The sequence below is a fragment of the Mchenga conophoros genome, linkage group LG15 (assembly GCF_057382185.1).
Source record: "Mchenga conophoros isolate Kocher_MC1m ecotype Shallow Benthic linkage group LG15, M_conophoros_male_GT1.1, whole genome shotgun sequence".
NCBI classification, from domain to species: Eukaryota; Metazoa; Chordata; class Actinopteri; order Cichliformes; family Cichlidae; genus Mchenga; species Mchenga conophoros.
Window position 1 is genome coordinate 33,169,041 of NC_140540.1, and position 16,701 is coordinate 33,185,741.

The following is a 16,701-nucleotide window of genomic DNA, read 5'->3' on the forward strand; positions in this document are numbered from 1 at the left end:
TAACCAGTAAGGGAACTCCTCCTCTCCTTGTATAATGGTCCATCCCTTGGTATCTCCTTCACGCTCATGAAACCGTACTTGTTCTTAAAAGGACTTGCTGTGTCTAGAAGACGCACACAACTTTTTTTGATTGGATAGAGGGATGTCTTTAAAAATGCTTAATTAAAAACACCTAGCACCTTACCAAGGAGGAATTCAAGCAAGTTAAATCAGGCAGCAGCAAGCATCGTTTTTTTCCTTTTACTTATGAAGTTGCATGATATTCGGACACATGGAAGTCATAGGAGTCAAAGCCTGTATATTTTCATCGATTTGGATATTTAGAAACTTTGAGATCTTTTCTGCTGCAGTTAGGGACAAACTTAAGATTTCTGGTCAGCAAGTCAAAAATGATGTTTTTGCTACAGGGTTTTAATCCGTTTTTTTGCAGTATAAAAATCCTAAATCTTTTTTTTTTTTCTCCATCGTGCATTCCTGCTGTAAGTTCTGTTGTATCTGTTTCAAGCTGATCCTATCCCTCGTGTATGTAGGTGCTCATTAGTAGATATCCGAGGCTGTCTGTGGTGTCAGACCATCTCCTGGAAATCTTCTGCCAGCTGACTGGGGAGAGACACTCTGAGCTGGACACAAACAGCCCTCCAATGCCTGACAACAGCCAGCAGCACAACTCTGACGACAAAAGCACACAGCCGAGGGCGCTTTCACTGAGGTGAGCCCCAGCTTGCTGCTCTCTCTTCTCCTTTTTCCTTTGTCTAACATTTAAATTCTAATCAACACATCAAATTGACCTGTGGCACTAAAAACATCAAATTCCACTGAATTTTATCCGCTGGTGACTAAGGCTGCCAGTTTTAATAACATCTATTATTAATTAAAGTACGCCGGTTGTTTAACATACTTAAAGGTACACAAACCAACTCACCCCAACCCGACAGCTGAAACAAAAAACTAGATGTTTCAATGATTGCAGCGCATCAAAACTGATTCTAGAACAGACAAAGCAGGCTAACATTAAGGTTCTGCAGTGGACTTCCCAAAGCCCCCAGTGTCTGTTGAAGGTGACATTTAACCAAATGTTAGTGGGTTATACTTCTGACCCAGTATGTTATACTTTTGACCATGTGTAGATCAGAGAAAATCCAAAATAAATGTAAACCTGTGCCACCCAGTTGTTGTTGTTGTTGTTGTTGTTTTTTGTTTTAAATCATTAAAGATCAATCACTGCATATAGGATCATGGGGTTTTGATATACGTTGTTTCTTGAACATCTGGCCTATAATCCACAAAAGCTGTATTGTCATCGCAGCCATTTGGGGCATACGCAGAACCATGACCATGGAATTTATGGTCTTAAATCTATCACATTATCCCCTCCATCCAGTCTGCAGTTCAGTCTTCATGTGATGAACTGGTTTTCAATAAACTCTTTGCTGCGATCCATAGTTTACTGATTAAAATGTCCTTAGAGCAGGAAACTGGAATCACAGATTAATCAGGTCACATCAGTGCATTTAAGTAAAAGCGGACTCACTAAAGTGCTCATTGAAATTTCTGTGTTCTTTCCACGTTCTTTTAGTTTGGTAGATGGGTGAAAATTTGTGATCCCGTGTCTGTTGTGACAACCAAAATCAGGTTAGAAAGATAAGAAGTCTAAAAAATATGTTCTGGATACTTCTCCATTATCACTCTACAGGGACCTGCTGAAATGGTGTGAGCGAATCAGCGTCAACTTTGACTGCACCTCGTCAGCTACAGCACAACATGTCTTCCTAGAGGTCAGTGAATTCAATTTATGAAAATGATCACATATGGATGTTTCATTCATACACATGCCAGACGATATTACCATAGAAACCAATACACGGTTGTAACCTCCAAGACTCATCCACGTATTTCAGAGCCAGCCTTGAAACACCTTTTATTTATTTATTTATTTTTTATTTATTTTTTTTATGCAGTGACTATGAAAATGAGAATATATCATTTACTGTGTAGTAACTGAATCGTAGGATGTTGTTCGCAATAGACATTTTGGATAGTTTCGGCATGAAAGGGACACATGAGATGAACAAGAGTACTGGTGATCTTCCTACTCTGGCAGGACAAAATTGTCCCTGTTCCATAGCTATGTAGTTAGTTGTTTCTCTAACTGCTTGGCTAAAATCATAGGAACACAGTTAACTAGATCACTAACTACATGCGACATACGGTGGTGTGAAAACGTATTTGCCCCCTTCCTAATTTCCTCTTTCTTTTTTCTTTTTTTTTTATATGTTTGTAACACTGAGATGTTTTAGATCACGAAACAAATTTTGATATTAGAAAAAGATAAGGCAAGTAAATGTCTAAATGAGGGTGTTTTATCATTAAGGGGGAAAAAAGAAGAAAGAAACCTGTGTGGCCCTGTGTGGAAAAGGATTGCACCACCTTGTTTAATAATGAATTGGCTGTGATTAACCACATTTTTTATAAAGCGCTACTCTGTGAATTGAGTCATTTTCTGGTCTTTGTCTCCCTCAGGCTCTCGACTGCTTCACAGCCATGCTGTCTCATCCCGAAAGTAGACTGCGAATGGCTGAGATCATTGGAAGCAAACTGAACATCTCCAGAGAGAAGGTATTTGAGTGAACAGTTTTATGGTAAATGAAAGCAGTTTGAAGCATATGTTTCGGATTTTGATAGAGGACCATTCTGATGCCACTGAAATCCAATTTAACTGTAATCTTGGTTTTTAATTTGTGGCATCTGCTTTTTTCCAGGCCCAGCACTTCTGTCAGATGTATCAGCCTGGCATCTTGCTAACTGAGCTGGAGGCCTCAGTGGGCAGAGTGACTCTGATTCGGAAACAGACTGAAGCAGTTCAGCTGAGTGTGTAAGTGGGACATCCTACTCTGGCAAATCCTTTCTATGTTTCCACGATATAAAGTGCTGTGACAAAGTATTTACCTTTTCTGATTTATTTTTGTCATGTTTCAGGTCATTAAACTGACTTTAATATTAGATGTAGATGACTTCTAAAAACAGCAAGATGCTGTATGTAAATGATGATTTTATTTATCAAAGGAAAAAAATGCTTGTTATTCATTCGTTCCTACTCAGATTGGCTGGATGCGACTTTGACTTGTTTTCCATTACGATCGAGTACCACCTAATGTGTGTGGGGTGGTTATAGCAACATGGTCAAGTGTCCTGTGATGTAATTAGTCTGCGACTTGAACGCCATGACAAAGGTGGACTTCCAGGTGATGTTATACCTGCTCGGTCTGTGGCTTTCTGTGAAACTTGGGGACCACGGCGATTTCCCTGTTGCCAGGTTTCAAAAGTGGCGGTTTTGATTTTCATGAAGGAGATGCTTTCATGACTCATCAAGTGACTAGCTAATCCACTGATGTGATCATCCGAGATTGCTCGGGGCCCCATTGGGATGCGTACTAAAAAAGCTACCACCTAAGGGAAAACCGTGGTGAGCGACCAGAGTAGGTACAAATGGAAAAGTGACTGTAATCTCTCCAGGGTGTCTTGAGACTGGTCCGGGGGGACATGTCTAGAACACCTCACCTAGAAGGCACCCAGGAGCCATCCTTGTCAGATGCCCGAACCACCTCACCTGGCTCCTTTCGATGTGGATCAGCAGCTGCTCTACTCTGAGCCCCTCCTGGATGGCTGAGCTTCTCACCCTCAAAACTCAAAATTCCCACCGCTTGTACCACGGTGTTTTGGTTGCTACCCAGAGCTTAAGATCATAGGTGAAGGCAGGAACATAGATCGACCGGTAAATTGAGAGCTTTTTGATTTAGATTTTTTTTTAAAAATTCGCCTCTCTTTTCACCATAATGGACCGGTACAGGGTCCACATCACTGCAACCGCTGCATCAATCCATCTGTCAATCTCCCGCTCCCCTCACTCGTAAACAAGACCCAGAGGTACTTAAACTCCACTGCATCAAGTGGAGGGGAGTTTAATTCATCCCTCATCCATAGTGGGTGATGCACCCTTTTCTGGCTGAGGACCATGGCCTCAGACTTGGAAGTGCTATTCACATTTCTGCCACTTCACACTCAAGCTGGAGGCCACCACCGTGAAGCCAGCACAACCACATCATCTGCGAAAAGTAGACACCCAAGTCGGCAATGCAAACCAGGCTCTTGCAACAGTTATATAAGGGCCGAATGCAAAAGTGTAATATTTTTGCATCCACGTGTTTATGTGGGTGAACATTAAATTCAATGTTGACACAAAAAGTGTTTTTGTTGTTTTTCTGCAATGTGCAAATATTAACTGTTAATGTGTTGTTTTAAACAGGGAGAACCACACATTTGCTGCTACACGACCATCTGCCGTGCTACTTGAACAACTGGCAGTGTGTGTGGCCAAGGGAGAGCCGGTTCTTCTGGTGGGGGAGACTGGAACTGGAAAGACCTCTACTGTACAACAACTAGCTAGAATCACAGGTGAGCTCAGGTTTGCGCAAAGATAAAACTTGGCTGTGGCTCACTGGTGGTTTGAACCCTCCCTCCCCCTGTCACTATGTCTTTAAACTCCAATTATCTCCATAAAGCTCTGTGAATGGTTCATCCTATTTGAAATATTTCCTATTTGTTCAATCCAGGACACAGGCTGCGGGTTGTGAACATGAACCAGCAGAGTGATACCGCAGATCTGCTTGGAGGGTGAGTCACACAGCAACTGTGCATTAATTGCATAAAAATAATACTCTGTCACTAAAACTATATAGATAAGAACAGCAGTCAAGTGTTTGTGACAACTGGCAATGAGTCATTCACATTGTGGGAGCGACCGTGGCTCAGGGGGTTGGGAAGCTCATCTGTAACTGGAAGGTTGCCGGTTCGATCCCCCTGCTCTCTCTGTCCTGGTCATTGTGTCCTTGGGCAAGACACTTTACCCTACCACCTGCTGTTGTTGGCCAGAGGGGCCGATGGCGCGATATGGCAGCCTCGCTTCTGTCAGTCTACCCCAGGGCAGCTGTGGCTACAACTGTAGCTTGCCTCCACCAGTGAGTGAATGAATAGTGGAATTGTAAAGCGCTTTGGGTGCCTAGAAACGCGCTATATAAATGCAATCCATTATTATTATTATTATTATTATTATTATTATTGTTATTGTTGTTATTATTATTATTATTATTATTATTATTGTTATTGCTTGGATAGCTCATTTCCCCTTCGTAAATGAAATCGTAATTTAAGAATGCAATATTTGTATTTACTCAGGTTATCGTTCTCTAATATTACATTTTTTTGAAGCTATGAAACATCCAAGTATTACAAATATGCTAAAAAAAAGTCACGAAGTGGACAAATGTTTTATCATAGCAATGTAAATAGCTGCAATTCACAACAACAGTCATCTGATTAAGTCCCTCCAGTAGTTTTTCTACTGATCCATGAAGACTACTGATAGTGTCTTTGCATTATGTATGATGAAGAGTAACCGGCTCTTGACTGGAGTTGTAGAGGCATCTCAAAGTCTATTAATGCACACCCTACAGTGTGTCCTAGATACATCATCAGTGATATAATGGGTTGTCACTGGGTCTTTCAGGACTTTCATGTTTATACATCCTCACCCTGATGACCTAGCTAGCGTGGTTAGTCCCCAGCTTGTGTCTAAATAAATTGTGTTGTCCATGGGTCCTGCCTTTTCACACATATCTTGATGGCCTCTCAGGTATATTGGTGATGTGCAAGATGGCTCTCTTGCTGTGCAGTCTGCTGATCTCAAGTAACTTGACGACCTAGTAGATAGACTGGCTAGCAAAACCTTGACAGCTGACATCAATGGAGTAGCTCCTCATACTTGGCCCTCTTCCTCTCAAATACCTCTCCAATGCATTCTTCTAAGGGTACAGTCAGTTCCAGCAGGGCCACCTGCCTCGATATGTCAGGCCTGGTTGTCACAACTACTGTGTCAGGGAATTCGAGCTGTCTCCTTAGGTTAGCCTTCCAACTGCCAGGCCTGAGCTGTTGTCAGAAGTCCTCTTGTATCCTGTTTCTTTTTTCTCTAGCCTTGACAAAAACAATAGTGCTTTGTTGCCTAGTGTAACCTGTTGAGAGATCTGCTGATATCTTCTGTAATAACTCGGCACCTAGTCAGGGTGCCACTAATAACATCCTTCTCCCAGAGCTAACAGCTTAACACATATGCTAATAATTTTCAGTTCTCTGCCGGGCCCCAGGAGGAAAGGTTGGTTAGGTTTGGGAGGGCATCGTTCACTGACTGAACCTTGATTTGATTTGACCTTCCAATAGTCCTGAACACAAGATGTTCTGGTCTATTGCCTGCGCCCATCTAGTCCATATTCCTTGCTTTTCATCCCAACCATCCTGCATCCTTCTCCCCCCATGCTTGGATTTCTTTCTGGGCTAACTGACATGTTGAGTTCTTGGGGTGCTGCCAGGTCCTGCCCATCCTACTGCAACTGTCCCCACCAGCTGTCTGTGTCACAGCCACTTGTCCACCTGATCAACACCCTCCTGAGCCCTCCACCTCCAGCTTTTCCTCACCTCTATGCTAGCCAAAGAGACTCTCTCTACAGCAACAGCACTTGCCTGAATATCCATGAATTCCTTCGAAAGGCTGCTTGCAGTGTTAGACTGCAGGAAAAAACCCAACCCACCTGTGCAGGATCTTGATAATCTTCTCAAAGGCCCCCACCACAATGATGGGACATGGTAAACCACCTGCTGATACATCCAGGCCTTTCCTCTTAATTGGCTTCCCAGGTATTGATTGAATTTGGACTTCTCCTAGTGCATATGTTGCCCTTCTACACAACTAGAGATCAGAACCTGGTTGTCATAAAGTCCATCTATACCCAGTTGATCAGGTGTTTGAGACCTTGATGGATCTATTTTATCCCAGGAGTCAATATTGTGATCACTGTCAGATTGTCCATGAAAGCCCTCATTGGGGGCCCAAAATGGGGCCAAGCATATTCATGGTCAAAATAAACAAAATCTCTGAGAGGGTACACCCAATGATTATTCCCTAATCTAGCCCATAGAAAGCAGATGTTACTGGTCCAGCCGTCTTTACTGTAACTGAAGCAGCTGTAATAGTCCAAAATTTGGTTTCTGATCTTGTCTTGAATATGTGTTGAACGAGTGTGCTTTCCACCAGTTTGTGTGAGACTGTCCCATGAGCATTGGCAAGGTCAAATCGCAGAACTGCAAGGTCAGCATTTCCCTCCTGGATAAGCTAAATGACATTTCCTGTCTGATCGATGATCTAATACCCATGGAGCGCTGAAGCAGTGTCGATATATGGATTGCTTAAAAGGGATTCTATGTATCTGGCAACAAAGCTAAAGTATATCTTCCCCTCAAAGTCGAGGAGTGAGGCAATTCCAAATTGTTCAGTGACATCTTCTTCATATTTCCACTGCTGTGCAACTTTTCCTATCCTCCAGCTAACCTTGATGGAGTCTGGGCCACTTGATGTAGACAATGTAGGAGACTCCACTTGGACCTGGTGCTGAGGTACTTCTACTTGCCTTGACAACCTGCTTGACCTCTCTCAGGTTTGGCTTCTTGAAGTGGAATGTCACTATGGGTTATTGCAGGTTATCAAGGAAAAAACTGGATGGACCAGAGCTTAAATCAGTGTCATATTCTCAATACGAATGGATACATCAATCTTTTAGTTGTAGCAAAGAACAAAACCCAAATTGTGAAAATAAAAAAATAAATCTTTTCCACTGGTTTTAAGTCATTCTTTTGGTAACACTTTGGTGCCAAACTCTATTAAGTAGTAAAAAAAACCCAAAACGTCCCAGTAATTTCTTTTGATGATTTCTTCTTAGCTTAAACTTTTTTTCCTTTTTTTTTTCTTTTTTTTTTTTTCTTCTTTTAAATAACAGGTACAAGCCAGTGGACATAAAGCAGATCCTGCTCCCTCTGCGTGAGGCCTTCGAGGACCTGTTCTCCCAGACCTACTCGAGAAAGCAGAACCTGACCTTCCTCGGTCACGTGCAAACCTGCTTCAGAGGCAAGCGTTGGCAGGATCTGCTTAAACTCATGGACCACGTCTGCAAGTCTGCTCTCACTAAGGAGCTGCAAGAGAAATCAGATGGTAGTGCTCCAGAATTACTAGATGGTTACACCGGCTGTGTTAGAGTAAAACACTGACGTTTTCCTGCGTGTGCGTGTTTGTGTCCGTGCAGCTGCTTTGTTGCAGGAGCAGTGGGAGGCACTGGCTTCAAAACTTAATCAGACCCAGCAGCAGATTAGGGCCTGTGAGACAGCCATGGTCTTTGCCTTTGTGGAGGTAAAGACTTAAAAAAATAACCACACATATGTTCGGGGATCAGAGCGTGGTAACCCTTACCTGTGTATGTTTTGCTTTATAGGGAACATTAGCTCAGGCAGTGAAGAAGGGCCACTGGATCCTGCTGGATGAGATCAACTTGGCAGCAGCAGAGACCCTCGAGTGTCTGAGTGGACTTCTTGAGGGCAACACCAGATCTCTAGTACTGCTGGATCGTGGAGACACCGGTGAGGACTGCCATTACCTTGCCCCCTTTTGAAAGCCTTCATTAAATACTTCCAAAGTTAGAACTCTGTAATTTTTTGTTTGTTTTTTTTGAGTAGAGCCCCTAGTACGCCACCCAGACTTCCGGCTTTTTGCCTGTATGAACCCAGCTACTGATGTTGGGAAGAGGAACCTGCCTCTGGGCCTCAGAAACAGGTGAGACTATGCAGCGCTGCAGACTACGCAAGAAGCTTTCTGCCACAGGCATAATGCTCGACTGATCGAAAAGTATTTGTTTTTATATATTATATGTATATTTCTATACAAATATTTTTAAATCTAAGTAAGCATGTGTATGTTTTTGATCAAATGTTCTATTTTCCTTCCTTTATTATACAAGAATTAATTCCAAAATGGGAACAATGCTTCATTTCTAAACCTCTGTATGTTTCGCTTAGGTTTACTGAGCTGTATGTGGAGGAGCTGGAGAATGAAGCTGACCTGAGGATCCTGATTTCAGATTACCTCAAGTGCTTAAATCCACATCGAAGTGTCATCAGTGGCATTATAAGGTTGGCTCTTATAAATGCTTGAACTTTTAAAAGATCGTTTTTTTAAAGACGTTGCTGAACGAGTGTATTTCTTTTGTACACCATCCAACAATATACCTTCTTTGTTGATGCTATATGCAGCCTGATGCATTGTAGACTCGAATAGGTAGAGCGTAGTTTCAAGAGCGTGTTTGCCTTTTGTGTTTTTGATGCAGTCATCAAACAAACATCCTTACTCATTTTGGGTTAGTTAATTGCATCATAATCAAACTGCCATAGATGCTTGCGTTACAAGCTTGCTGTTACATTTTATTGTTGTTTTTTCACCCTCGGCTTCTGACACTTTTAGCTTTAGGATAGGATACATATGTAAGTGTGTGTGAGCTGTAGGTTTACACTACCTTTTGAATGGCTTATTTGTCAAATGTATTTCTTTGCAGCTTTTATCTGACAGTACGAAAGGAAGCAAGCTCACGTCTGGTGGATGGAAGGGGCCACAGACCCCACTACAGTCTGCGGACTCTGTGCAGGGCCCTGAAGTATGTGGCGCTAAACCCCTGTAACAACGTGCAGCGCTCACTTTATGAGGTGGGAACCAGATCTCTTATTTATAAGTAGTCATATTGAGAATGGTCAGTTTTGTTTAATGCCCTGTGTTTTTTAATCATTATTGTTATTATTTTAGTATTTGAAGGTTTGATGTTTTTGTACTTGTTATACCTGTTCTTCAACTGCGTCTTGTGTGCAGGGGTTCTGCCTGAGCTTCCTCACTCAGCTGGACAGAAGCTCCCACCCTGTGGTCCAGAAACTGGTGTGTCAGCACATCCTGATGGGAAACACAAAGTGTCTGAAACAAGTAAGATCTTATCAGAGGTGCTTTAAAAAAATGATGAGAAAACCCCAAAAAGTGTGTGTGTGTATGCATAAAACAATCTTAGATGAAGATACCACAAACCAAAGACGTTATCACTTTCAACACACTTCATATGTGCTCTTTCTCTTTTCTAATAAGCTTTCAATGTGAAAAATGTTTCATTTTTCAGCATGAGCTAAAATGGATTTTAAAGTTCTGAAAAGTGACTTGTTGTAGCTCAGGAGGTAGAGCAGACCATCTACTAAGTAGAAGCTTTGTGGTTCGATCCCTAATACAAGACGTGCATGCCAAATATCTTTGGGCAAGATATGAACGTGTGAATGTTAGATAGATGTAGCACTCAAAGCAAAAAGTGCTTGTGTGAATGGCTGAATGAGGCAAGTTGTATAAAACACTTTGAGTGCTCAGAGTAGAAACGTGCTATCATTTACCAGTTTAGGGCGAAGTGATACGGAGGCATAATTATATGCAACCTTTCTGTAAAATGTTTGTGCACTGTGTTTCCTACAGTCCATCCCGGCACCCTCAGGCCGACCCTGTGTTGAAATGGAAGGCTATTGGGTTTCCCAGGGGGAGATGGAACCAGGTCTCGACCCCAGCTACATTCTCACTCCCTCAGTCAAGCTGAACCTTCGCGACCTTGCCAGAGTGGTGTCTGCAGGGTGAGCTATCACCCAATCTGACCCCTTGTACAATGTTCCCCCCTGAATCAATGGTTTCATCTATAAATCTCTAGATATTCATGTTGACAGAGCTAATTCAGGCCCTTCAGTAAATGATGCACCAGAGTGCATCAGGACAAATCTGTGGTTGGACTGAATTGCCCTGCAGTCAGTGGCCTACCAAACAGGAGGCTTTGATGTTTTTATAACAGTGGAAAGAAAGAGCTGTGATTCAGCCATCAGCTTTCCTGTGTTTCTCCAAAGCGATACATTTGTCTATTCCTTTCTGCTCCTACGCAACATTAACATGCCAGACTTAAATGTGAATGGTGAGGACATCACTTCTTACTTTTAGAATTTTGGGGCCAGTGCATATCACAACTATAAAGATTTTTGAGTTGAAAATCATACCAGTTTGTTACAGGCTTTAAATGTGAACAATATGTGTGCAACAGGAGGCGGCCAGTAGTTGGTAGTGTTGCCTCACAGCACAAAGTTCCTGAGTCTGACTCCATCTTCTTCAATGTATTCTGTTGTCACAAACAGAAAAGGTTCAAAGCATTTTGTTTGGTTTTGTTTATAACTCAGAGGTCCTTCACCACTTAGCTGCTCTTAAGGTTAATTTCATACAGTCAGGAAATAACGTCACGAATGTTGCTTTGGCTTTACAGGACTCACCCAGTGCTGATCCAGGGAGAGACATCTGTGGGGAAGACCAGTTTGATCAGGTGGCTCGCTGCTGCCACCGGGAACCAGTGTGTGAGAATCAACAACCATGAGCACACCGATGTCCAGGAGTACATTGGCTGTTACTCATCAGATGACCGGGGCAAGCTGGTGTTTAAAGAGGGTATGAGCATTTAAAATAGTGTTACAAGACTCCTGGGGCTTTTCTCTAGGGAATCAGCTTTTTCATGCTCCCCGTGCCTGCATGGTTTTTGTCTAGTTACTCAAGCTTCCTCGTGCAGTCCAAACATATGCATGTAGGGTTAAATGGGGATTCTTAATTGGCTGAGAATATGGGACAGAAGGAGCTTAAAGTGAGCAGAATAAATCACTGTATAGTTAAATGCGACTTGTAATGGTCAGTAAGACTAGGAAAGATAAACGCCTATCGACTCTGTTCCCTGTCCCAATGGCAGTGTTTTGTGCAAAGAAAAATAAGAAGCTGCATTATGTTGTCCTGTAAAGAGCACAGCAATGAAGAGCGAAGCAGTCATGTGACTTGCAAAAGAGGAAAAAAAAATCAATGCATTGAAAACTTGAAAGGTTTTCTCTGTATGTAAATACCCAGTTTTTTAAGTAAGGCTTAATAAAATGAAGTGTGAACGAAAAACAAACAACATTTAGTTTCATAATTTAAAACTATATTTATTGTAAAATGGAAGAAAGGTAACAGATGTTGAAATTGAGACATTTATATACTTCGTCATTTTGAATCTGATGGAAGCAACATGTAAAAGGGAAAAAAACTGAAACGAGGTAACAAAAGACTGTAAATTTGTGCAACACGTGTGAGGTTGGACTGTATCCAGAGGCTTACTATAGATCTTCCCTCAAGACCTCCTCTGAAAAAGCTGAATAATGTAAATAAAAATCAAGACTTTCTATTTCACAAAGCATCCAAACCATTTGGGAAACTGTCAGAGAATAAAAATTGCTAATAAATGAGAATCACAGTTAATTACCTTAACTGCTAATGTGAAGTAGCTCGGCCCCAGTCCACATGGCTAATTTTATTTGTCTTTGATTAAGGCGTTCTTATTGATGCTATGAGGAAAGGCTACTGGATCATCCTAGATGAGCTGAACCTGGCCCCCACTGATGTTCTGGAGGCCCTCAACAGATTGTTGGACGACAACAGAGAACTCTTTATGGCTGAAACTCAGGAAGTCATCAGTGCTCACCCCAGGTTCATGCTGTTTGCTACCCAGAATCCCCCTGGTCTCTACGGTGGTAGAAAGGTATAGCATTCCTTTAGCTTAGGAAGATGGATAAAGTAGCTGTGAAGTGAAATATTATTTGGATAGAAATCATGAAGATTTTACATGATCATAAAGGTACGGACAGGCCTTTTTATGAAAACACACACAAAAAAGTTGGCAGAACGTGTGTATTCATCATACATATATATATTCTATGCAACACTATCTAGGTGCTCTCCAGGGCTTTTAGGAATCGCTTTGTGGAGCTACACTTTGATGAGCTTCCCAGTGCAGAGCTGGAGAACATCCTTCATCAGAGGTGCAGCCTTCCCCCATCTTACTGCACCAAGCTAGTGAAAGTCATGCAAGACCTTCAGGTAAGTGTTGCACTGTCTCTCGCGTCTACTCGTATCTTTCTATTACTTGCCTGTTCTCGTTGATCCTGACTAATTGTTCTACAGTCCTTGCGCAAAGGATCCTCAGTGTTTGCAGGCAAACAGGGCTTCATCACCCTTAGAGATCTTTTCCGTTGGGCGGACCGCTACAGGCTGGAGGAACAGGCAGAGGCCTCTCGGGACTGGCTGCAGCATTTAGCAGATGATGGTGAGGCTCATTAAACAACCCATTAAATCACTTCCACACAGAGACCCTAAATTGAAATTTTCACTCCCCGACAGGGTATATGCTTCTGGCAGGACGTGTGAGAAAACCTGAAGAAGAGGTCATCATCCTGTCCATCCTGGAGAAGCACTTCAAACGAACGGTGAACCCGGAATATCTGTTCTCTCAGAAACGGGTTGCCAGCCAGTTCAGTGAGTCACGTATTGCATGACATTTTCATCACCAATGATGATACTTTCTGTTAAGAGATGTACTCTAAAACACTGGTCCCCAACCCCCGGGCCTCGGACCGGTACCGGTCCGTGAGTCGTTTGGAGAGTTGAGGCTCAGGTGTGAAATGTATGGTTTTCAGGGTTTTTATCGGTTTTCAGCGTTATTTTGTTATCGTTTTTATCGTTAACTCGGTTTTCCTGGGTCTTATATCAGAATCAGAATCAGAATACTTTATTGATCCCTGGGGGAAATTATTTTTTGTTACAGTGCTCCATTATAAACCAACATTAAGACAAGACAGACAATACACTAACTAAGAATAGTACAATATATATATCATTATAAGACTATACTGACTACTAAGTACAATTTTCCATTGACACTTTCCTTACTTTGCACTAGTATTTAGTGAGTGTTTAGTCTGCTTACATTACTTTAATGATAGCAGCACTCAAGTTGCATGCACTTTCTCTCAGGTTTCAATGTTAACTGTTAACATTTTAGTTGACATGGAATACTTAACATTGCTGATTTTATCTGTTTGTAAAAACAATGGCAGGTGTCACTGTAATATACACTTGCTTAAAATCTGCAGCATCTGCTTCATGCACTGACATTTAGAATTCAGATACAGTGAACAGAGTTAAGTATGATGTTGAAAGCCTGTAACCAGTATTGTGTACATGGGCGGAGTACATGGGTAGCGCCAAATCACAGCGACCGCTGCCTTGAGGCGACTACTGTTGTACTGTGCTTATTATATTAGAACACAAAAAAGTCGTTTTAACTAAGCTCGTGATCAACACAGTGTCGTGTTGTTTGATGATCTCAACAGGTCCCTTCATCGACAGCATTGCTGGAGTCCCAGAGGAGTTCCGACATGTGGTGTGGACACAGGACATGAGGAGACTGGCTGTGCTCCTCGGTCGAGCGCTGCGATTTGGCGAGTCTGTCCTGCTTGTAGGAAACACGGGGTAATATTAAGATATTATTCTTAATATCTGGGAAGTAATGAAATACTTTAACTCTAATTGAGTATAATTTTTAGGTATCTGTGCTAGAGTATTTTTTTTTTTCTGACAACCTTTTAATTTTTCACTCTATATTTTTAACTTCCTAGGACCTGGCGTCCACATATGTGGACATCACATTTTGGGTTGTCTAGACCAAAATACTAAACTCTCAGGAGGTTAAATAAATATCTGAACTTTCTACTCAAATTTTCAAAACAGACTTGTTATATTCGCTTGAACAAATTTGAGGGGACTTGTTATTTCACATCCCTATGGGCCTAATACACGAAAGATGATCCTATTTTCATATTGCGAAGTGTGGTGTATAACAACCAAAGGTAGACTTAATCGTGTTATTTAAAAGACTCTACTGTGATGGATTCAAAGTACAGACTAGTGTGTGGCTGTGGGGCCCATGGTCATAATTTGATATCAGGTGTAGCAGAGGTGACGATGCTTTGATTAATTCACTGAATTCAACCTTCATACAAACTTTATAGTCTATAATATAAAGAAACATAAACAGTGTACTCATAGTGTAGAGGATTGTGTTTTTTTCCCCATGCTGAGCCACTAGAACCGGTTTTAGGGTTCTCGCATATGCTTTCCATTAGATGATATACCGACATACCAGGTAGTTTTTGAACTCCAAGTAAATTGAGTCAGTCTGAAAGTGCAACTCCAGTCAGTCTCTGTTCCTACACTTAAGTGCTTTCTATCTTACATTCACACACATTCATCCACTGAACACATTGGGGAGCATCTTGGGGGTTCAGGATCTTGATTGATCAGCTCTAACTCCTGAGCTATAGCAACCCCATAATGTACAGATTTGTGAGAGTCATGTCTTCATGTTTACTGTGCATATACGTTTTTTTTTTTTTATACATAAATGTCTAATGTCATGTGTTTTGTATGTGCTCCTGCTCCTTCACCAGATGTGGAAAGACCACCATCTGTCAGCTGTTTGCTGCTTTGGCTGGACAGAAGTTCTTTTCAGTCAACTGTCACCTCCACATGGAGACATCTGATTTCCTGGGAGGACTCCGGCCTGTCAGACATACACATCAGGTAGTGATAAGTCCTCACTGGGACCGCTAGTGATATTCAAAATGTGGAGGGAAAATATGTTCTCCACAGTACTGAAAGTTGTTCATCTGAATCTGTTGTTCATCTCATTCAAAAAGTGGAAAGATTCTTGCCCCCATCATGTCAACTGGGGTGGGGTGGGCGGGTTAGTTAGTTAACTTAGAAAGTTAACTACATCTATCTATCTATCTATCGATCTATCGATCTATCGATCTATCGATCTATCTATCTATCATTATTAAATTGGACTTGTGTTGATGTTGATACATTATAAAGAAAATCCTGGTTAGTAGTGTAGAAGCACAAACTTCTAAACTAAACTAAATATCTGTGCATGTCTGTGTAGAATGACGGGGAGGACGGCAGACTGTTTGAGTGGCATGATGGGCCCTTGGTACAAGCCATGAAGGAGGGAGGTGTCTTCCTCATGGATGAAATCTCATTGGCAGACGACTCTGTCCTAGAGAGACTCAACAGGTACCCACACAAAATATACATGTTCCATATCTACACTTATCTTGAGGGTCAACAACCCTGCAGCTTAAGAAAGTAAAATAAAAGAAGAAAACTGTTTAGATGCTTTAGAAAACAGAAAAACTGTACAGTAGTATTTTGCAGTATTTTGTTCTGAATGTTATACATGCTGCAAATTGAAGTTTACCTAGTAATCAGTATTTTTTTTTCTGCCACTGAAAAGTTGCTATATAGGAGGCTGTTTGTACTTAACATATTAACTTAAACAATTAAACAAAAAACCTTATCAAGTGGCCCAAAATGCTTTGTGAAAATTAGAGTTAGCAAGATCATAACAGAATAAATATGTCTTTATTATACTGATAGAATAGTGTTGGGATCTTGGGTATTTTCACAAATAGCATTAACATTATATCTTAATCAGAATCAGCAATTAAGATACAACAGAGCAGCATGACGTTGAAGATAAGGACAGGGCATAAGCAGGCAATAAGAGTGAGATAAATACACACAGAATATACAGTATATAGACAGTTTTAAAATTACATAGTTTTAAAATTAAAGTGACTGAAAGGTGAATAAATAACTGTAATGTGACTAAAAGTGAATAAAGTGTCGGTAGTATAAGAAGAGTGTAGTTTATGTTTCTGGTGTGGGAAATGATCTTATCGGCTGGAGTTAAAAAGCAGAGTGGCTTTGGGGACAAAGGTGGCTCTCCTCCTCTCAGTCCTGCAGGAAATGCAGTGGAGGCGTCGCCCAGAGGGGAGCCATTGAAATGCGGGGTGAAG

General features: G+C 41.5%; 1 protein-coding gene across 2 annotated transcripts in view; it reads left to right on the top strand.

Annotated features, from left to right (window-relative positions):
• The window catches only part of mdn1 (midasin AAA ATPase 1), a 59,752-nt gene that overhangs the window by 4,291 nt on the left and 38,760 nt on the right, over positions 1–16,701 (top strand). For both annotated transcript variants that reach the window (XM_085247847.1, XM_085247849.1), the window contains exons 10-31: positions 531–709; positions 1,694–1,775; positions 2,521–2,616; positions 2,760–2,872; positions 4,304–4,452; positions 4,611–4,671; positions 7,881–8,092; positions 8,184–8,287; positions 8,370–8,514; positions 8,611–8,707; positions 8,950–9,063; positions 9,483–9,630; positions 9,791–9,898; positions 10,427–10,578; positions 11,250–11,428; positions 12,334–12,542; positions 12,734–12,880; positions 12,965–13,106; positions 13,181–13,315; positions 14,173–14,311; positions 15,289–15,421; positions 15,786–15,916. In XM_085247847.1, the coding sequence (XP_085103973.1) occupies positions 531–709; positions 1,694–1,775; positions 2,521–2,616; positions 2,760–2,872; positions 4,304–4,452; positions 4,611–4,671; positions 7,881–8,092; positions 8,184–8,287; positions 8,370–8,514; positions 8,611–8,707; positions 8,950–9,063; positions 9,483–9,630; positions 9,791–9,898; positions 10,427–10,578; positions 11,250–11,428; positions 12,334–12,542; positions 12,734–12,880; positions 12,965–13,106; positions 13,181–13,315; positions 14,173–14,311; positions 15,289–15,421; positions 15,786–15,916 (2,975 nt within the window). The remainder of the gene's footprint in view (positions 1–530; positions 710–1,693; positions 1,776–2,520; positions 2,617–2,759; positions 2,873–4,303; positions 4,453–4,610; positions 4,672–7,880; positions 8,093–8,183; positions 8,288–8,369; positions 8,515–8,610; positions 8,708–8,949; positions 9,064–9,482; positions 9,631–9,790; positions 9,899–10,426; positions 10,579–11,249; positions 11,429–12,333; positions 12,543–12,733; positions 12,881–12,964; positions 13,107–13,180; positions 13,316–14,172; positions 14,312–15,288; positions 15,422–15,785; positions 15,917–16,701) is intronic.